General features: G+C 41.0%; 1 protein-coding gene across 1 annotated transcript; it reads right to left on the reverse strand.

Moving 5' to 3' along the window:
* Positions 1-1,326: 1,326 nt before the first annotated feature.
* PRPF18 (pre-mRNA processing factor 18) lies at positions 1,327-20,788 on the reverse strand. Its single transcript, XM_067317012.1, has 10 exons — positions 20,672-20,788; positions 19,269-19,346; positions 16,257-16,361; positions 14,609-14,722; positions 12,660-12,806; positions 10,799-10,867; positions 9,508-9,648; positions 8,951-9,022; positions 6,309-6,464; positions 1,327-3,850 (listed from the first exon to the last, which is right to left on the reverse strand). The coding sequence occupies exons 1-10, from the start codon at positions 20,735-20,737 to the stop codon at positions 3,770-3,772; spliced, it is 1,029 nt and encodes a 342-aa protein (XP_067173113.1). The 5' UTR covers positions 20,738-20,788; the 3' UTR covers positions 1,327-3,769.
* Between the last annotated feature and the right edge of the window lie 2,058 nt (positions 20,789-22,846).

Here is a 22,846-nt window from a genome sequence, read left to right on the forward strand (position 1 = left end):
TTGCACAGAGCAACTGCTGTTGATGGATGAGTGAGTTTGCCTAACTGTGCATCTGCCTTCCACTATCTGAAGCATCCTCAGATAGATTTGTGTTTACAAGCAGCCAAAGCGCATCCCTTTACTTTAAAAGCTAAACCTACAGAAAGTTGGTCTAGCAATCAAGGCCTAACTTTGTCGTGATTTTCAATAACATGAGAAGAGAAACCACTTAAATTTCCTAAGTTCATTCTTCAGGCAAGCCTGGATCTGTAATGGAGATTATATGGCATCTAGCCTAACAGGAACCGAGTTTCTCGATCAAAATAATTTGATCCCACATACATCTATCCAAAAGAGCCCTTCTGGCAATATAGACAAATAGCAAGGGAAGAATTTAAGGCATATAACTATCACCAAGCATAATCATACTGCTATAAGGTATATATCTACAGTAACTCTCCAAGCAGATGATTACGACCCAACCACACTTACACCTCTGCTCCTCCAATGACCTTCTGCCTTGAGTATAGTCAACATTTAATGGGTATAGTCAACATTTAACAGCCACTGCAGGCACAGGAGACTATGTCAAGCTCCCTGTTCTTCCCCTGCAAGCTCGTAACCCTCCCAAGCTCAGCATGCAGAACAGACTGAGTGCTTTTCCTCCACTTCAGCACTTACTCGGGTCAGTGCAGACTACCTTCAGCAGCAGTCCAGACTGAGCTGCGCGACTGTGCGGAAGTGGCTGAGGAGCACTCACACAACCCATTCCACCACCGGGCTAGAGAAGGGAGTCAGGGGACTGTAGCAAACAACTATGGGCAGTAACATCTTAAAAATGCTCCAGACATTTCTATAATGAATGCATGACTTCATCCTAAGGCTACAAGTCTTTGCATTCGGCAGAGTTATTTCCTGCTAATGCAAGAATTATCAGAAATTAACATCTGGAAAAGTCCAGAGGGAAAAGTCCAAATCTCTAAACTGAAACATACTGTCCCCACAAACTGTCAAACACTTTGACAGCTACACCACACCCACTCAAGCTCAAACTTCTCTATACACTAGGCTTCTTTTTTGTTAAAAGGCATTATTAACTATTTGAGCAGTCTGGTAGCTCTAATTTGGGGCCATCCAGCTGCACAGAGCCCCAAACCAATGATGAAAAGCAGTTGCCATAACAGTGTTCCCCTCATGGTCCCCCAGGGACTGAAGCTGGCGTTCACGTGCAGGACAGCTGGAAACTCTTACATAGATATGCCGTGAGAAAGTACTTTTCAGTTTCTCAGTTCCCCGTGCAGTGCCATTCCATAAATTGCAAGGGGATAAAGTTATTCCGTCATGGGATTCATTCAACCAAGAAGGCTGTATTTCAGGGACTGTCAGCAAGGAGACACATTGTTTAAATTACATTTTTTAAATCTGATTAGAGTAAAACATTCCAAGCCAAAATTCATGTCCCTACAGGAGGAGCATCCCCATTCAAACAGGTTCGTGGTATAAAAACTCTCGTCAATACTTAGCTCTAAAGTGGAATGGAAAAACCTATCTATTACTGTTACTAATGCCCTAAGGAATCCAGTACCAACTAAAGCAAATGTAACAATGCTCCTTAAAACATTCACTGGCTATTTACTTGCTGCACTTTCCAGGGAAATTATAGTTCTTCTAAATGAGGGACAATGATGTCCTTCAATTATCTGAAGAATTCAAAACTAAGGTCAGGTTAAAGATTTAGAAACAGCTCAGGAAATCATCAGGGTGGGGAGAGGGATAGAGTTGTCGTGTCATAAACACTTCCTGTTGTAGTAATGCCTCTGAAGGAATCCTGTATACAGAACAGTGCAAAAATCCACCAGACGCTGCTGCTAATAAAATTCTTCCACGCTCTGGACATCTGCCCAACTTCTCCCCACAAATCCCAGCCTGTTCCCCACAGCCCCTTCCCCAAGCTCCAGTTAGATCTCTTCTCAGTCTCATTTTTATTACTTCTAAACTCTTTAAGCTCTTGACATTTTCTTTTGGGGTCAGATACTCCAGACTGAAGAATGCTTATGGCCAGAGATGCACTTGAGGATCCTGAGAGTCTCCAGAAGACCTTGAAATTCCTCTTATACTCCACCAAATTCACTGCAAACACGAACCCCCCAGCATCATGCCTCATTGTGCTCCAGGACATGGTGAACATTAGATGGGATAACTCCTTCAGAAGAAGGCAGCAGCTCCTGCGCCCATGCTTCCAGTTGAGATGAAGACTCAGACAAAACAATAAAGCTGAAAATAAGCTCATTTCTTCAGGAACAAGTTCTGCTCACATTCATCCCAGCAATAATGGGATATAAGATTCAAAAACCCGCTGGAATCCCACCCCAGTCAGCAAGGACCAACCCTCCCCTCCCCAGTCCACTGACTGCACTGAAAAGGCTTCTCAAGTTTCTCACAGAACGACTGCCTTCTGTTACAGCAAAAGTGTGAACGGTCTGAGAAAGGATTCAGCAATGTCACAGTGGGCAATTCCATCACAAGCTACTGAACACGATGGCCCGGATGCAAACTCCACGCAACATGTCCCCTGAATGCAGACTGCTATAAGCTGGGAGGATATACCACGCAATGGAGAGTGCTCTGTATTGGTCCTTTTTCTGAATGTCCAGTATTAATCACTACGAGAGACAGGATCTGGGGCGAGGGAGACGTTTGGTCTAGCTTCTCGCACGTTTGGCTATCAGCAGTTATTAGCAGACACTACAGTGATCAATGATTTGCGTGGGAGCTTCACTTTAAGGCAGGGCACATGTTAGTACTGTTGCTCAGTTACTTCTGCTCTTATAATTAGAAAAAAACATAATTTCAGTCTCTAGGACTTCAAATTTGCACCAGTAAAATTTTCAGTATTTCACTGTTTACACAGGATTAGACATCATTATTTCTGTGAGTTTCCTCTCCATTCCTCATCAAGATGCACAATGGTAACAATTTGTGGCTGTCAGAAATACTGTACCTGGTCATGGGAGGTCCTGATTATTTTCTCTGCAATGCCCAACAGAATGAAATTTTCTCCAGATGTACAAAAATGGGATTTGAAAGCCTCAAGAGCCATAGGATTACTTCCCCCAAGCCCAGAAGGTTTATATTAAAAGTGTAGTTACAAAAAAAAAAAAAAAAAAAAAAAAAAAAAAAAATCAGATGCATTCAAGATCAAAAACTCTTTTCACCCAGACTGGCTGTATTTTTCAGCTGAGAGATATAGAAACCTTTTTTTTTTTTTCCTGATAAATACCACATGAAAGATTAGCCATTAAACTCTCCATATTTACAGAAATAACCAAGATTCAGATTCAACTGCTCCCCTCTAATCATCTCCCCACATCAGTCTCCAATGGGAAAGCAGCCAAAAAACTTCACATACGCTCCTTGCAGGGCTGAGTCTCACCTAAATCTCTAAGATATGGGAAACAGAGAGAGGCTCAGTTCAGTCTGTACAGTTCCCTGAATAACAAATTGAAATAAAAGCAAGGGTCATGGTCACTGTCCCACAGTACTTCATCCCCCTCTCAAAAAAACACTCTATTGTATACTGGATCCATTCAGTGTAAAGCACAGATTTTAAAAGATGTATAAATAGATGGGGCTTGTAAAAAGGAAGCTGTAGAGAAATCTGCTGCTTTATGCTTTTGCGCAAAACCCACCCTAAGTTTCTGTCGGTGTTCAAGCACGAACTGCTTTCTCTTCGCTGCTCTCCAGGTCTTGGAGAGCAAAACATGAGTCAGGCCTGGGACATCAGAGAGCCTCATAAAGCGTTGTACTCCACGCATTTCGATGGGTCTGTCGGGAAGTGCTTCTGGCAAATGGTCATGAGCCTCTTCAACCCCTAGGAATCACCAAAACAAGGACACTTCTGTAATAAACTGCAGTTGGCAAACAAACTTAACAGTCAGCCAGTTACCTTTCAGCTTAACAAGAGTTAAAGACAAATGGCTGCTATTTTGTTGTGTGTGGTGTGTGGTTTTGTTTTGGCTTTTTTTTTTTTTTTTTTTTTAAGTTTTATTAACCTTTCTCCCTGCAAAGTGCCAAATATCTGCAGTGTTACGCAGGAGTTTATGGCATAACTTAAGAAATTACAGATGTAGCTCCTCATGAGAGATTCATAGTGAAGAATCACAGTAATGTTTTAATAACTCTTCATCACCAAGGGAGAAAATGGCATTATCAAAGTAAAAGATTTAAAAGAAACATGGTTATTAAAATAAAAGTAATTTTCAATAGCAAAAAAAACTATTTTTGACGACAAATAAAGCTACATGACTAAGAGAAGCACCAATCAATTTCTTTTGAGAGGAGAGATGTCGTTCCTCCCCATACTGCTACAGCACCTGACCTACATAATGGAGAAGCCTAAAAAGAAATCAAAAAGAAAGGCAGAATGTGGAGTTTTCAGTTCTTTTAAGGCATTGATTCCTAAGAACAACCTGACAGAAACCCTGTGATTAGTTTCTTTCAAGTCACACATAAAAGTCTAATGAAGAAGAAAGAAAACTGCTGTACCGTAATTTAGCAATGATATTGTACTCCAAGATGGCAAGAAGACATGTGCCTGTCATAAGATCCTCATCATGGAAGATGGCTCCTCGATGAAGAGAAAAATGATTTAATAGAGGATGCTTTGGCCTTTTCAATGTAGACAACAGTCTGGAAAAGATGTCTCAGCACCATAGGGACCCTTTATTTGGTTGTTATGACTACAGGTGTTTAAAAATCAAGCTACCACTCTTCTGGTTTCACTGCTCTGAGTACAGATAATATTTCACGCCCTAGTTTGAACAATACCAGCAAAAGAACATGTTGTGTTTAAAACCAACAAGAAGAACATACATGTTTAAAGCCATCTCTGCACTGGCTCTTCAAAAAATGTTGTACTTCTGGAACACAGGTATGAAATTCACAGTGGGAAGATGAACATGACAATTTCCTTGAACAACAGATCTGTCCCCACAGAGACGGGGCAAACTGGGGAATTCAAGTATGTTGTGCCTTCCAGAGGGCACGTTAAGAGAGATCATAAACAGTACTACAGAGTACAGATTATCTTCCTGCTAGAGGAGCGGCAAATAGACCAAGACAGCCAATTATTCCCCAAAGTAAGAAAGGAAGCAGTAGCATCATACTGAGGTCCACAACAGTTTTCCTTCAGAGTTCATATCCTTTTTCTAAACATAGACTGACAACAAAACTATTTAGTTTAACACGAGCTATTTCATCCATTAAATACATCCAAGCAAGTTATTAAACTAATGGGTCTTAACTGGAGCCTGTGTCTGAAGATATGTAATCCACATGTCAATTTTCACCTTACAAAAGAATTGATCAAATTTAATTTGTTGGCTCTGTAAATATCTGCTCCCTCTGACTTCAGAACAGTATTTCCTTAGGTTACAATGATATTAAAAACCACAGCCAAAGAGAGACCAAAGGCTATACTTATAGCCCCAAAAGAGAGTCAAGAGAGAAGGGGAATCGTACTTTGCAAGCAATCTGCTTGCAGACATCTGCAGAAGTTGAAAAGCAATGGGAGTCCTTCCGCTGCAGCAGGAAGACTTTTGTGCAAACCTTCCCTGGCTAGAAGCTCCGAGCTCCAGAACACTGCTCTGGAGGCTTCAGAATAAAGCCAGAAGGACTTTATCTCAACGAGACTGCAACTGGCAAGGGGTATGTGCATTTGACAATAAAAGGAGAAAAGATCTGTTTTCTCAGACCCATGCACTCACTATGCTGAAAGGTCAGAGAAGAAAAACACCATTGCTATTAATTCTACAAGCGACAGAAGTTCACAATGTGAGTATAAATCTGCACAGAAGGAACTACCACTGCAATTCTGAACCCACACTGTTACAGAGACATGTCTGAAACAAGACCGCGTTCATCTAGTTGCAGAAATGGTGAGAAGCACTGTATTTCACCACTGAAGTCAACACAACAGGAGTATCAAACTCCACACATGATGTTAGAACCATGAGTCAGGCCGTGATGGAACTCAGGCAAATAAAGCACGTGTTTGCCGTTACCTTGGCCTTAATAGAGCATCACAGCAGTCAGGCTGTGGAAAAATGCATTAGACTTCGTTCCCAGCTTTACACTGAAGAGTATTCAAAGGTCCAGGATGAACTAGCTATTAAACTGCTGTTTCACATGACCCAAACTAAGGCAACTGCCTGTTTCTAGTACCTTTTTACTACATCATTTGTGCCTATAAAACTAGTATTTCTCAAAGACGGTCTAACTTCAAAAGCAAATTTGTTGGATTTCCAAAGCTAGCATTCCCTGGTGCTTACCTGAATATATTTCCTTTGAGTCTCATCATTGAGAACGTGGGCTACATGCTTGGAGAAAATCTTTTCACGGCCTGTTCGAGCGTGGATACCAACCATGGTGACACCAATTGGCCAGGGAGCGTTTCCAATAGCCATCTGAAGGTAGGCATCATTTGCCTGAAGAAATACAGTGTATATGCACTTAGCAAAGCAGGAAGGGCATTAGAAAGCAGAGCTTGCACATTTATTGCATTACCAGATACAGTTTCTAACAATAACCAAATGCCTTTCAGTCTCTCTGAATCAGGTTTTAATGTATGATATTAGCCAATTTTACAATACACCTTCCTAACACAATATATATTTATGCTGAACTCTGAAGCAAGCAAAGGCTACAGACTTTATCTATAGAGGGTAAAAGAAGACGCTGGATAAGGCCATCTAATATTGCCCAAAAAGTAAAGTTTACTGTGACTTGTTTCAATTCAGCCCTTTCAAGTACCCATAAGCTTTTCTGCCTGTAATCACCTTTACAGCCCTTGCCATTTTGGTGACAGTTCAGACCAGGGAGGCTGGCTTTAAGCACAGTCCAGTCCAGGCCCACGTAGCATGCAGGGAAGGGAGATCACCCACAGAAGGGTGCCATACCTCAACAGCTCTTGGGGAGAGGAGCTAGCTTCCACAGAGGCCAAGAACCAGCTCAATACAAAACTGAGTTAAATAAGCCCATTTATAACAATGTTCATGAACAGAACAGCAGCACCACTGAATGAATCCGATCAAGATAGCAGACCCCACTTCTTAACATAAAGTTGTAGCAAACAGCATCCCTGAGGAAGAAAGGGATTGAAACAAGGAAGGAGGATAAGTAGAGAAAGAAGTATGAAGTTAAAAAAAGAAAAAAGAAAAGAAAAAAAAAGGCAAGGCAGCTGGGAGGCAGGAAGTGATGGGGACAGACAGGCGCACACAGTTACAAAAACATGGCTTCGAGGATCACTTTGAGCAGGACATTCCTCCACTATCAGCAAGCAGCTGTAAGACTCGCTGATAAAGGCTTCATTTATGCCTCCACCTCGCATTTAGCGACTAGACCAGAGGAAGCAGTGACTACGACCACTGGCTGCGGTTTCTTTACGTATTGCATTGAGCCAGTCGGGAGGCGAATAATGAACAAGGCAGGGGGTTGCAGGAGGAAAAAGGGGCTCACTGGCTCAAGGAGCCGAGAGTGAATCTGAAGGATAGACATGACTGTCCTCACCTACGTGAGGCAAGAGCTAAACTGCCCCAGTTAAATACAGCTGAAGCCACATATTGATATTAAGCCAGGACAGACATATTCAGAGAAAACATAGAATACCCAGTCACTGACTGAAAGATGGTTTTGCAGTGAAACATAGTATGTGAGCATTCAATTAAAGACCTTGCCAAGACTGTCGCAACAGGGTTAATTAATGCTGAGCGGACAGCTTTCATTAGGGCAGTTTCCTGCTGTCAGATGCTGATTTTAAAATTTAAAGCTTTAGAGCATATAGTTTAATAAAATGATAAGGATTTGGAGCCGACAATATTTTCCAGGCTGCACAAGGCAAAAAAAGCACACAAGCCAACAGCACATGGCAAGAGGCAAGACTGTTAGGAAGCAAAATGGAAAAGGATGTGAATATCTTTAAAAGCACAAGGCTCATTAGCTTCAAAAAAAAGACCCTCTTCCAAATGTAAACTCAAAACCCCTCAATCAGTCTGTGAAGTTTACACAAAGCCAAGCACCTGCAAGACAGAATGGCACAGCTGATTAACCTACAAGATATGCCACATTCCAGCGTACTCACTGCTTTCTTCATGAAGGCATTGGAAAGGGGATTTCAGCATAACGACCAAAAAAAACCCCAAAAAACAAAAACAAACACATCCCACACATCTAGTCCTACTTTAAAATGATTTGAACTAAAGTTGCCTTAGGCCATCTCAAGATTTTTCAATAACAAAAGCAGGTTTGCTTGCTTATTAGACAAATTATCCCAAGTCCTCACAAGTCTAAGAAATACTAGAAAACTGAAGGCAGAACAAGGCTCAATTTCCTCTGCATACACAGGCTGCTTAAGCAAATGCTATCAGTATGAGTTCCCCTCGTGAAGGCAGCTACAAACAAAACCTAGCACTGCCTTTGATCTCGTACACCAAAGTACTGCCTCCTCCAGTAATGAGACTTTGTCCAGAAAACTTTTCATTAACTTACCTCAACCTGACCAGATCTGCTAGTGTGAATACAAAGAAAGAGACAATGTCTCATATACAACACCTCAATTAACCTCAGTTAATTCCTAATTAATTAATCAACACCCAGTTATCTCCATTAATTCAATACCTTCATTTAATCTTACAATATCAGGTTTCCCATTCAGGATTCCTCTGCGACTTAATATAACTATCTCTGAGAAAAATTCTACTTATGCTTGCAAGCTATGCGGTTCCACCAAGACAGACTGTGTGTCAAACACTATCTGGAGCCTAATCCTTAGAAATCATTTGTCATTTTGTTTGAATATGTCATGTGCTTTTCCAGCTATATTTCTTCAGGATGGAAAATGGGAATGTTCACATATACACTCAATCTATTAGAACCAGACAGTCTGAACATGCTGCAGAAGTGCAAACAAACATACCTTCACATACTCTCTTTGCAACATGAATTTAATAATATCTGTTATTGATTCTTTGATGTCTGCAGGAAGCGTCTGCAGGAGAAGAAAAAACAGCTTTACTTCAAAATATACAGCTTAGTGAAATCATCCTACTCAGCATTTATACAAAGTTTTGCACCTACCCTAGCTCGAGGACTTTAATGAAGGAAAACATCTTCATTATTCAGATGAAGGATATGAAGCAGGAGAGGTTAAGTGGTTACACCTAGTAGCTAGTGGCAAAGTGCAAAATACAATCCTAATTCACTACCATGTTTGCAATCCAAAGGGTGGGTGATGTGTAAGACACCTGGAAAGGTAGTGGGGCAGACAGAAGAATTCACTGGTCAAGATAAAAAGACAGGAAGTGGGGGCCACAGGCTTTAGACACAGGGAACCAGGGTAACCCTGACCAACTCACTTATCCTCTCTTCTTCTGTGAAGATAACATTATCTTAGGAAAGGGCACTAGCCACTGGGTACTCTGAAAGGAGAAGTCAAAATACATCTTAGAGGACAGTGGCATTTAATTCACTCACCCTTTTCCGAAGTTTTCTGAAGAGTGGCCTCAAATACGATTCCGTCTGCTTCTGCGTGGCACTGCTCAGCTTCCCCTGTACTCCCCGCTTCACATAGTCTTCTCTGGCATTCAGCTCCTTGGCCCAAACTCCAAGAAGAAACTGTACAAAGAACAAGCAAGTTTGTGTCATATTGCCATCTAGCGACTACCTCGGCAAAACAGATGGGAAAACAGATGTAACTGGGAACTGTGGTTTAAGTCACCATGGCAAAACAAGTTTTTAAGAGAAACCTGCATGAAAGAGGCAAGAAGCCTTGCACAGAGGGACAGGAACAACAGTGGTGTCATAAAGACAGCGTGGACAGGGCACAAAAAGGAGCGTAAGAAAAAATAAGGAAATAACAACATAGGTATCAGTACTGATGGGAGGAGAGGGCCATAAAAAGGGCAAAAATGTAAGCAGAAGACACTGATATTTCGGCACAATTTTGAGAAGGAGCCTAAAGAATGGTAAAGATTACACTGGAAATTGAACACACCAGAAGCCAAACATGTCAAATGTACCCTCCCTCCATCTGGATAACCATTCTTGAGCTTTCCTTGCCTGGCAGCCCAGTCCAAACTATACTAAAGTGCCAACTTATCTGATATACACAAATGAAAGCTTCAGCTCTTGCTGCGACTCCTAATAATCTAGTTAGTTACACAGGGACCAACTGACTCAAATGAGAGGCAATACAGGCTTCTTGCCAGGAAATAAGGAAACAATTTTATACTATCCACTTGAACCTGTTTCCTTAGCAAAGCTAGTGAACTTCCTTTAAAATTCTCTTATTTCACATAACAATACCAGTGACATTTCATCTCAGTTTGCACAGTTTTTCCTTGGGGGGGGGGGGCATTTAAGGGGAATTTTTAATGCAGAAGAACAGTAAATAGAAGCAACTGCATACAACTGACTCAATTATCAAAAGGAAATCAAAGCCATACTTATTTTGTCTAGAAAAGTAGGACCAGATTTTGAAGAACTCTGCTCACCCAACAGCTCTTTCCCAGGACTATCAGAAGTCACTGTTGTGACTTCTCTTGAACGATCTAGTCACCTCAGACTTAATTAAGGCCTGGCAGCGCCGAGCATTTTAAAAAAGTAACATCTTAAGCACATTGTTGAGTCTTTCTTCCCACGTAGAAGGAACTGGCCCTTCTGTTTACCAAATGATTGGCCCTTCTATTCACCAAACATATTTTCATGCTAGAAAAGGTATGACACAGCCACAGAATAAATAATCTACCAAACTAGCGTTTGTTACCTTCAGGAACTTAGTTATGATGTCCATGTCGTAGTGATCATCACCTCGTCCTAAAGATTCTCCCAAAGCCTAGAGAAGAGGAGAAACAAGGAAATTATTTCTACAGTGCCTATTAATTTGCCCCCCGTTTCCTCCCTTCCAAAGCGGAATGTTGGCCTGACTCACTATGTGATTCACTGCAGTGTGAACTGCAATAAATTCTGCCAGTAAACCGAAATATTAGTTAGGAAGCAGAATGAAGCACCTATACATGTTACTGAGACTTATTAATCTATTACAAAAGTTCAGTCAAAAAAGCAAGATGAATATTTCTGAAAAAAGTTAATGCAACAGTAATTTTTCTTTCATTAACTACTAAATTATTGGTATAATTAGCAGCTGTCTAACAGTACTGTATGAAGGGGAACTGTGGGTGCATTGTATTTTTGAGATTCCCCAGGGCCACCAATTAACGTTTTTTGTTTGTTTGTTTTTTAAAGCTGATGGGCTTTTCTTCTCTGATGCTTTGGTGCTTTTTAATGTTTCATTTAGTTGTATCCAAGAAATTGAAGGAACAAATCTTAAAAAAAAAAAAAAAAAAAAAAAAAAAAGCATGCTCCAGTACTCCAGCTTCCTGCCAAAACCACAAAACTTTTAATACTAACAGCAATTCTTAGAGACATTTTCCAGTAAGTATACTTGATTTTGCTATTTATTTCCATTGTGCTCAGGTTTCCAAAGTGAGTTTTGTTTTAAAAGTCTCCTACATTTGGAACACATTCAGTGCAACCCTTTATGCTCAACTGAATTCAGTTAAAATAGCATAGAATTAAGACTGAAGTGTTTTCAAACTTTACAAAAAAGATTACTTTCATATTTCAAACCAAGCTTCTGCTACTACCCTAAAATGGGAATATTTTGAGAACTAACAGATCTATAAAAGCAGCTCCATCAAAACTGGTATCAGCTCTTGTAGTACAGTTATCTTATACCAGAACCCTTGGTACCCTAACACAAGAGCCAAAGACTATCTCCTAATAATAATCTATTCATTTAAGCTTTAGTTACAAATCAGATTATTTTTTTAAATCAGATTATTTTTTAAACACACCTCTGGAGGCATGTCAAGAAGATTAACTTCTGCAAAGAGTTTGAAGATTAAGGGTAAAAGTCTTTAGCTCATAAGTTAATATACTCTTGAAAACATTACTCGAAAATACCAGCTGCTGAATGCATTTCGTGGCACTCAATCCCACTCACCTATATGAATACCTTGACATTCCTTCAAAGCATAGTAGTCATTTCCACTGAAGTTTCTGGGACACATCTCTGCACTTATATTTTTTGTGAAATGCCTACTTCTAACTTTCATTTCTTCTTTATCCTGGATGCTTTGATATCAGTCAAAACATTCTTTCTGTGTACTTATTTTTCAGAGAACATCTTTCTTGCTGAAAGAAAATTCATCTGCCCTCTCAAATACTCATTGCAAGAGCCTTAGTATTTGCGATGAGGTAATACTTTTGTATTAAATTCTCTACTTCAAATCACCCACAGAGGGAATCCTAACTGTGCCACTTTCCTTGCAGGAAGCTCCTGGCCTCTTTTTGATGAGGTGTTGTGAACAAAGACTACATGAGTTTTCACATGTCTATTGTAGCCACCTATGGTGCAATTCAGAGATTAGGAAGGTAGCTAAAACTAGAAGCTTCAAGCTTAGAAAGCTATTTTTCCTAATAGAATATATATAAAGTGCTATTCAGAATACCTAAATTAGATGTTGAAAACAAGATAGCTTCAGGATTTGTTCAAAGTTTTCTCACAACAATATAATGGTATATTCCATCTAAAACCCCAGAATTAAGATCTACCCATCATATACCTCCAGTTCTTCAATAGTAGTATTCTCCTCATGGACTTTCAAGTCGTTCTGTGAGTCATCTTCGCCGGCTTCTTGGCCGCCAACAATTTCATTCAGATACTGCTGGTCAATCTTATCCAAGGCAGCCTTCAGGTCATTTCTCAAGCCCTTAAAGAGAGAAGAAATAAACAGTTTACAAAAAACAAACAAAAAAGCAGTTCAGAATTGTCACAGTGTACATCCAACTTGTATTTAAGAAAAGCCAAATTCTTCAAAAATGTGCATAAGGGTTTCGTTTTGTTGTCTGAATTCAGACTGAATTCAAAGAACAGGTTCTGAATTGCTTCAGTGCTTAGCATAAAGCACGCACATAAACCTAAGCAATGCTCACACCTGCGAACATGACTTTTTCCTCACGTTTTCACCCGAAAAAACACAGAAAATTGAATCAACTTCCAAGACATTCTTCAAGGCAACTTCTCCAAGCAGTGCACTGAGCCACCCCGAAACAAACAAACAAAAAACTCATCATAACCAACATCAGCTCTATCAAGCCTTCGCATTTGCCTTGAAAAAGAGGTAAATAATGAAAGCACCAATCCTTCGGTACTATCACACGAAACACCTATGTAGCGTCCCATTATTACCAATGCTTTTATCCCCCACTCCAGAATATATAATGAAAAATATAGATATTTTTTGTTGTTGTTGTTGTTTCAAACTGATGCTAAGTTAAGAGCTGCTTTAAAATAGAACAAGAAACATGACTGAGTCTCAGTCAGAAGACTTGCATTTCTTAATACGAAAAGTGTAAAGCTCTATAAACGAGTATGACATTTCTTATCCTAAGATAAATTTATTCACTCCACTCAAAATACACACACACAATTACTTCCCCTTTTCCATCCTTGTTCTTGACTGCCTGGAGCATTTCTATTAGCCACTTATTAGTTTAAAAATATCTGAACCACAATGTGCTTATAGTGATTATCCACATTTAAGTGATATTTAGCAACAATAGTGACTGAAACATATGATTAAAAAAAAAAAAAAACACACAAAACTCACACAATCCTATTTATGACCTTACTACTTCCTCATACTTCTACCAATGTCATCAAAAATTTTGTCACAGATATCAATGGGAGAAAGGTTTTGTTAGCACTTTTTATTAAAAAAAAAACTTCAGATCTGTTTATCCTGCTTTAAATGATTTGAACAGGAAAAGGTTTTCCTTTTCTGGGCAGGCCCTCCAAAGAGCTTTCAAGCAATTCAGTTTGTCATGAATCAGGGAATAAAATCCAGCTCTCTGCTCTTGGCTTGGATGCAGCTTTGGTCAATACTGAACATTAAACAAACCACAATCGCATCTCCATGCTTAACTGATCAATTCTTAAGACAAAAGGAACAAATCAGGAAACTAAGACATCTTTTAGTCATTTTTGCAGTTGATTGTTACTTTAAATGGAAGAAGGAAATAAAAAGAAAGTGTTCATAACAAGTTATAGCTCTGGAAACGAGAGATTTGAAAATTCATGTACATACCAGGCAGACAGGATGCAATCCTCCTCTTACCTATCTGTATCTTATCAGAGACGTATATAATCACAAATCCAGTCCAGCTTTAACCAAGAACAACTGTTTTCTCTGCTGGTTAAAAAGTGGCCAACAGCAGAGACTGGTGTATGACTGCCACCTGGAGGCCCCTTTTTCAACTCAAAGGCCTAGAAGTTTTCTAGGGTTAAACTGCCTAACTTAAGGAATTGTGATTGTGCATAGAAACTCTACGACATTTAACACACTTCCTCAGACAACACACGAGTGAAGAAAAGCAGGTACTTCTCTTTGTTCTGTACTATTCCTCCCTCATGAAAATTTACAGAGAAACACTTTCGGTAACTGTTACTTTTATAGCATATAGGCTTGGTTATTGCACCATCAATAAGTAACCAGGAGCCAGCCAGTCTTACCTTGTTAACTTCAGGTGCAAGAATTTCTATCTTCCTCAAACGTTGAAATGCATCGTAATCTGTTTCTCCAAACAGTCTGATTGGTTCACCTCTTTCTCTCAACCTCCTAATAACCTGAAAAGAATCAAAGCATTCCCTTACGTAAACTTTCAAAGGAAGAAAAATAAAATCCAGAGCATTCGATTTATTTACATTGCTTAGAATAACAAGCTGAGCCTGCCTGAAGAGGAAACAGTAATATTTTAAGTAGTAGAAAAATGTTCCAGACACTTGACAATCTAAATATAAAATTCCCACGGTATTTCAGAGAAAGGTCATTCCGAATATGACTGCTCTAAATTTTGCGTAAAATCTCAAGCTGTTTGGTATAGCCTTCTTCCTGTTCTGACTTGTTTTCAACAAATACACTCACACACACAAAAAAAAGAAAATCCTTCTGGCAGAGCATAAATACCATTTTTGAAATCACAAAGGAACTTGACAATAATCTCACTCACCTACTCGTCTGGGGCAATAAAAATACTTCTCACTAACAAAGGCAAATTCTGTAACTATGCTGCAGGTTGTCCCAACACGTCTGCAAGACTGACTTGCTGAAGATTCTCACCCTAAAGCACTCGGCAAACATTAAGTCCCATAATCTAATGTGATAGTTATTTTAAAACTAGATATAACTGAGGTGTAACAGCCTTGCTCAGCTGACTTGCAAAGTCATGGGCAGAGCCAAGAATTGAACTTAATTTCCCCTATTCCTGATCTCATGGTGTTGGCAGGCATTTAACTTGCAAATGGATCACAAAACCAGAGGTGGATAGACTGCTGGCACAGGAACACTTAAACCTCAATTAAAACATGCATCTAAGTAGATCAATAACAATGAGACAGTGTGCATTACACGGGACATACAGATCAAACCTCACAACCAAACATGAAACCGATAGCCCACAGTACAAATCCTGTGATATTCTTCTGTATTAAAAAAAAAAAAAAAACAGCAGTTGTCTTGCAAAATTAAGGGCACAAATGACATCCTTGGATGATCTCAGCTGTGAATTTCAGTATTCCAAGTCTTGAATTTATTCTCTACTTAATATTACTCCTGAACTTCCTGCTTCTCCTCTGCTTCAGGGTACAGATCTGTTTTATGAACTCGCATTCACATAGATATTTTTTATCCTTAGAAAAGACAAAGAGCACACCAGCAGCTCTAGCTTCAGGATTCTTTCTTCCAGAAACCAAGATAAATTTCCAAAATCTACTTAGTTTCTAAATTTGGTTTCTGACCAATGAGCTACAAAGCACAGAAGCTGGAAAAAAAATGGAAAAACTTGGCATGCCATTTTCAATATTATCTCAGAATCAGGGTATTATTATAAGAGATCATCTGAAAGAGTTGCAAAATGTTATAACACATCTGCAAAGATCCATAAGAAAAAAGGCTCTATCCGCCTGTATATCTCTGTGCATTCATGCAGACAGCAGATCCTTGATGAGCAAAGATGATCCTTAATCAACTGTAAAAATGAAAACTCATTATTTAATACAAACTGTCATATAAAGCACAGTTCATTAGAAAACACAGCCTTAACAAGAAATTTCAGACGCATCCACTGCAAACTCAAGCTAGTTAGCTTATGATGGACTTTACCTCTTGTCTGGAAAGAGTCATGGGTAACTTTTCTTCTGCTAATTCCAGTTCCAGCACCGGATTTGATGAAGTCAATGGTTTCTCCTCTTCTTCTTGCTGCTCTACCTACATATAACAGATATAATTACTAATGTGTCAACAGAAGTAAACCTATCTGTCGATAGTAATACAGGAACTCTGGAATACAGATTGTAATATGATGGTATTAATTTAAAATTTTAGTTTTATAAATTTTGTTGCCTATAACTGAATACTATAAAAGAGTGTAAGTTTTTTAAAAGTATCAGGGTTTACTTAACGCTTCTGCAGGTTGCAGGAAGCAATTTTTATGGCAACTGGAACAGACAATGGCCAAGGTTTGGCAATCGCTTTAGCAAGCATGTCAGCACTGGTGCCAAAAATAACAAACCCACCTTCTGCCTGCTCCTTCCTGCCCCTACCCTATCTTCCTTACCCATGCAAAAGCATTTGTATCGCTATGTGACGAACCAGATGGGGGAAATGATTCAAACAGAAAATAATCTGGCAAAAGAAAGGGTACTCTTCTCAGCCCACTTAGCCTCCTCATCCAGCTCACCAGGCAGTAGCACAAATACATGCATGGGCACAAGGGCAGAAATGAAAACCCAGGAGCAGGGAGAGGGTGGGACTGCTTCTTTTGGTGTCTACGTCAGCTTAAAATGTTCGTTACCTACAACCTCAGTGGGCTGAGTACAATTAGCAGTGATCCATGATTTAAGCTGCGTTTTGAGAGGTGTTCGTTCATCTAAGGTAATGCATTTTTCCAACAAACTTGCCAAATGAGCATACTTTCTTGTAAAAGAAAAAAATAAAAACCATCTCTCCGCATAAGAATAGCATCTCATTAACAATTTCTCTTAATCTAAAAGAAGGTCCCTGAATCAAACAGAGCCTTTCTTCTTCATTACTCAATATTTTAATAATGCAAAAAGCCTCTTTGATCAAGGCAACTTTGAGACAGCAGTCATGTAACTACAGTTTCCTTTTTAAGCTCAAGTTTGACATTTCTGATTGCATGAGTAGACTGGTGTTGTTAATATTCCTATAACATGAACCATTTCCAGTGCTTATTCACATCTTGTTTTTTCCTAGATACCTTATTAGAATTTATTTCCTTTCCTTTCTTGCTAAAAGGGAAACACTCTACTTAATTCTACAGTATGCTGTTGCATTCCACACGTGGACAGTAAATTGTCATTTCCAATTTGTATTCAGGTTCAACAGCTTGATGAATGTGCTAGACAGATTTTTTTTAAAGTAGCTTTTATATTCTTTCAGGCCAATGTCCCAGTCTTGCACTCGGGCATCAGTATGACTCCATGTGGATACAAGGACTCACCCCTGTGGCTCCAGGTACAATATTCAGCCACAAATCTATATTCAATGCCATACTAGCAAACACAGAAACTAATCCTACGGTCACAGGAGTTTGGGGCGAGCAAGGAATGGACAATCAAGTCAATACTGAACACACAAAAGGAGGGGAGAAATGAAACATCCATCAGTGCAGGAGAGGGGAATGGACAGGCAACACAAAATACGAAAGAACTGTGTAAATATATATAATGAAATACACTCCCACGGCAGAAGGATATACACAAATTTTAACTTACAAACATTCTTGAAATTGTAAAAAGACAGCAGCACTGGGGGTAAGATTTGATCCATTCTGTCAGCTGGACTCTAAGTTACAAGCTGTATCTTTACCACAGTTATTTTGGTTTCAGTGCTTTCTTTTCCAAGCAATTCAAGTAATTACAGCTTATTAAATCTAAGCAAAGCAAAAAAGCACCTGAATTTAGAAAGAAATCAGTCTATATGCTACATCTTATTAGTAGAAGAAAGATCAAATGCAGAAATCTGGGAGGCTCTGAAAAGGTACTAAATTTAACAAAACAGCTTATTTTAAAATTATTTTCAGGGTTACATTTCAATTTCATTTCCCGCAGCAGCACAGATATCCCATCTTGACTGCCATGTACGATTTTGAAGAATTCGAGCTAAGGCTCAAAAATGATCATATAGTCTTTTCCACTTGGAAGAGTGATTGGATTCACAGAACACTTTATACTGCATATTGATGCCTTTCCAAAAATTGTTTTGGCATTGATGTTCAGATATTCTACAAACAGATCAAGGTTTCAGAATAAGTCACTAACTGGGTAAAGTTCAGATGAAAACAAAGCCTCCTATCTGCGCCCAGTAACAGTAAACAAGATTATGAGCCTCTGTCTTTCAAAACGGACTGCAAACCCCCTCACGTACATATATAATCAAGCCAGCAGGCATACACACACATACACTTGTAAAATAAAACAGCATTCTTTCCCAGAAAACTATTTCCCTAGCACTATTACAAGGCAGATAAAGCCTTCCAGATCACTCATTTGTTTCAAAATGCACCCTAGGTTACCAATTTTTTTTTCCTCATATTTTGCCAGCAAGAAAACGAATGCTGTGCTGCACTCTTTCGATGCTGGATGATCGGGAGCCAAAAGAACAATTACAAACGTATACAGTACGAAATTTGACAGGTCTTTTTAATATGCACCCACTCTATACTTATTTCTTTTGGACATTTTGGCAAGAAGACTTTGAAAATTATCTGAATGCATAGTGTGTCCAATTTTTTTTAAATAAGGGGAGGCGGCTATATCAGAGCCAGTGTTCATGCCTAAAAGCACAATTTAAAAAGAACGGGAAACAAGCTTTGATCTCAAGCCACTTCATGCTTTCCACAAAAAAATAAATAAATAAAAGGAAAAGCCAAACCATAACACAAACTTAAGTAGCTGTACATCATGCATATCTTTTCCTGCATTGAAAACGGTTTTGGAAACTCATACCTCTCCAGGTGGCTTCTCGTTTACAGGCTAATGTATAACATTAACAGATTGAAGAACGACAGTTATCATTAACATACTTATATCGTTGATAATAAAACGTAGACTTCAAAGTAAACACAAATTCCTGGAAGAATAATTACAATACCTTGTAGCCACATCTCTGAAAGTAGGCCTCCTCTTCTTTTTTGGCTAACTCACTGCGTTTAAAATATTTTTTATTTTCCTAAAAGAGAGAATAACTGTTAACATTTTACAGTTTCATGTACTTTTGCAGTAATGGCTCAAACTTCCTTACTTGATTTGGCAAATTCAGCTAGGTCCTTTCACAGAGACGGCTAAGTTTTCCTAAGTGCTTCCAACTTGTTTTTTTTTGAATGACAGTCAGCAATATAGTGACTTCTCAGCAAATATTTATAACCTGGGAGGCTTGGAAGTATAATGTGTTCACCAGTGGTTTGAAAAAAACCCTCTTTATTATGTAGGGCCATGGTACTAGTTAGTGCAAAGCACACCCAGTTTCACTTCAGATGTGCACGATAAGGCCCTGATTGTAGTACAGTAAAAAAGAAATGGTATAAAAGACGTCATTTTACACTAAATCAAAGGGATGGGAGAAATCCTCCCGGTACAAAATATTTTCTAAGCTTGTTTGGTACACCTACATAGATACATGTTTGACAAGACCTTCCAGACACACAACGGCTGGCAACTGTGATTATCCAAGCTTTCCCACTCGGAGCTGCACCCACCTGAAGTCAGCGTAAGTGCTCTCTGTTTGTATTTCATTAACTTGTTTCTGCTTCAGACCCAAAGGATGGGTTGAATCCCAAAACCTCACCCTGAACGATATCCCTTGGTCTAACACAAAACATTACTCCTTTCTTCACGCTCTGCCTGTTTGACCAACAACAGCCTCTGACCAAAGCTTCTTACTTCAGCCACTAACACCAAAATCGAAACTCAGACACCCACAAAAGCACCCTGCTCTGCTGTGGTTGTTGTTAAGCTAACGCACTGGATATGCGCACACCCCCCGACAGCATTACTATGAGCTGAATGCAACAGCGGTGAGGAAAGGGGGTTGCGTGTTGTTCGTGAAAGTCGGCAGAGATTTTATCTTTCTCAGTGCCTGGAGTAACCGCACCAGCACCAAAAGGCAAAAGCAGGCAGTGCCTGAAGCCAGGCTGCTCCCGTGCCTGCGACACCCGCCCCCTCCCAGGCCCCTTCCGCGCCCCCAGTCCTGTGTCCCCCCACCCCCAAGCCTCTCTCGACTCCTTTCCTCAACCCCAACCCGGGCCGTCCCTCTCCCCTTCCCCAAACCCCTCCTAACCCCAAATCCCACCTCGGGCCATTCCTGACCTCTTCTCCTACCCACTCCAGGCCACCCCGGCCTCTTCCCGGGCCGCTCCTGTCCGTCCCCCCCCCCCCCGATCCCGGGCCGCTCCTGTCCGTCCCCCCCCCTCCGATCCCGGGACGCTCCTGTCCGTCCCCCCCCCTCCGATCCCGGGACGCTCCTGCCTCCCCAATCCCCGCCGCCCCGGCCCTCACCCCCACGAGCTCCTTCTCCTCCAGCAGCTGCCGCTTGCGGCTGATCTCCCGCTTGAGGATGTCCATGGCGCCGCGGCCCGGCCCGGCCCGGCCCGGCCCGCACCGCCGCCCGCCGGAAGAGGCGCCGGAAACAAGGGCGGCGCTTCCGGCCGCGAGGAGCGGCGGCTCCGGGGCGCGGGGCCACAGCGCCCCCTGCGGCGGGGCGGGCGCGTGGGAGGGTGCGAGAGTGTGCGAGAGTGTGAGATTGTGTCTGTGAGTGTGTGAGAATGTGTGATTGTGTCTGTGACTGTGTGTGTGAATGTGTGACTGTGTATGAATGTGAGTGTGTGCGTGTGTGTGATTGTGTGTGTATGCACAGTGTCACCAGGTGTGCAGCTGTGTGACCAGGGGTGACTGTGTGTGCAGCTGGGGGCACAGGGAGCGCGTGGGGCTGCCCCCGGCCCTAGGGAGCGCGTGGGGCTGCCCCCTTCCCTAGGGAGCGCGTGGGGCTGCCCCCTTCCCTAGGGAGCGTGTGGGGCTGCCCTCAGCCCTAGGGACTGCGTGGGGCTGCCCCAGCCCCCAGCCCTGCTCTTGCCTGCACCCTGACCTAGTGGATCGGGATTTCGGTATGGTGCCTGGTTACTCCTTCCTTCAGGTCGAAAGGACTGAATAGCTAGTAGGAACTGAGTCCTGAAATGTGGGCTTAATATATATAAAAATATGTGCAAATATGTGTATATATATGGGGGGGGGTCAGGAGCATCTCGGGATACACATATATACACACATATAGAGTAAGTAAAAACCACTCCCCTTCCTGAGTGCTTGTCACCAGGCATACAGCATTCATGGCACAGATGAAGTAATCACATGAAGAGAGCCTGAACGCTGTGAATTTCATCTCGTTTTGCTTAATTATCTGCTTTTGCTCAGTGATTTTCATCTGGCGACTTGTGAAGTCCAAGAGGTCCAGAAAAAGCCTTGAAGGATGGCTAAGAAAAGCCAATTGCTTAAATTCATCATGTAAAAGACTGCACTTTGTCTGGAAATTTTTTGGAGGCTACCAAAAAGTGAAGGTTGAAAGCCACTTAGCTCCTCTGTTTCAGAAGTAGCCAGGCTGGCATCACCTCCAGCACATGTAGCAGCCTCCTGCTGCGGCACCCCGGCAGCTGCTGCCTCCACTGTCTGCCAGGCTTTTTTCACCTTTTGGTCCTCCCAAATTTTCCCTTTCCCTGCAGCAGCTGCATTGCTCTGGGAGCTATTTTGGAGGGCGGTAGCTGTGATTGGCTTTTCACCCAGGTTGGATATCTAAGCTCTGCACCTTGGCTCCTCCCTGCAGAAAAAGACCCATCTTTTTTTTTTAAAGGTGTTTTTAGACCCCAGCTGGAGGGGTGTGGATTAGAAATCATGCCCTGCTTTACCTCGGGCTTCAATGCAATCCCTTTGCAATGAGGAAGCAGGAACGGTCCTCCTGCACTTTTTCTCCTAAAAGGAAATTATTTCACGAGGGACTGTGAAAGAATCCAAGAAGATCTCAGCAGAGAGGCCCATGGGATGTGCCCATGGGCACCCAGGTGTAAGGGCAGAAAGAGCGAGGCTGCAGAAATACTTCTTGGTGGACTTTATGGCAAACTCATGCAGATGGTCATGTCTCAGTGCCAGCTGCCCCATGCAATTAACTCCGCAGTGTAGACGTAACCTTAGACCTGTTTTCATTTCCTGCCTCAATCTCCTGCTCCAGCCTGACATTATATCTCAATTAGAGACGGTGCAAAATGAAGGAGGAAAGCCAAGTCATGTGCAATATTCATAAGAATAATGCAATTAATCTGAGGTGGTGCCTAGAGTGAAGATCTCCCAGGTTAGAAAAATCTAAACAAACCAATGAAGCAGCAGGAAGGGGTATAACGAACAAGGAAAGCAGCTGAAAACAGCTTATGTTGGTAAAATAGTTTTTGCTAGATTTGAAATTAATGCCGTACCTCTAAAAAAGTTTCACTAAAGATGTTGCTACCTTTCGTTATCATTGTAATTTGGTGCCCTTCTTCCAGTACTCCTAGTTATGTGCTCCTTTGCCTCCAAATCAAAGTATCATTTAATATAAATCCCTCCTGTGATCAAAACCATCATCTTGTCCTGTGAAAGATAAGAAGCTACCTCCAGAAAACACCTCCCAACAGAGGAGTAAACATGCAA

This window comes from Apteryx mantelli, chromosome 1, assembly GCF_036417845.1.
Source record: "Apteryx mantelli isolate bAptMan1 chromosome 1, bAptMan1.hap1, whole genome shotgun sequence".
In the NCBI taxonomy this organism is placed as follows: domain Eukaryota; kingdom Metazoa; phylum Chordata; class Aves; order Apterygiformes; family Apterygidae; genus Apteryx; species Apteryx mantelli.

Coding starts and splice junctions, on each gene's coding strand:
- PRPF18 (XM_067317012.1), bottom strand. CDS start 20,737: ATGGACATCCTCAAGCGGGAGATCAGCCGCAAGCGGCAGCTGCTGGAG. Junction 16,362..19,268: donor TTCAGAGATGTGGCTACAAG/GTATTGTAATTA, acceptor TGTTATATGTAG/GTAGAGCAGCAAGAAGAAGA. Junction 10,868..12,659: donor CTACTATTGAAGAACTGGAG/GTATATGATGGG, acceptor CCTCTTCTCTAG/GCTTTGGGAGAATCTTTAGG.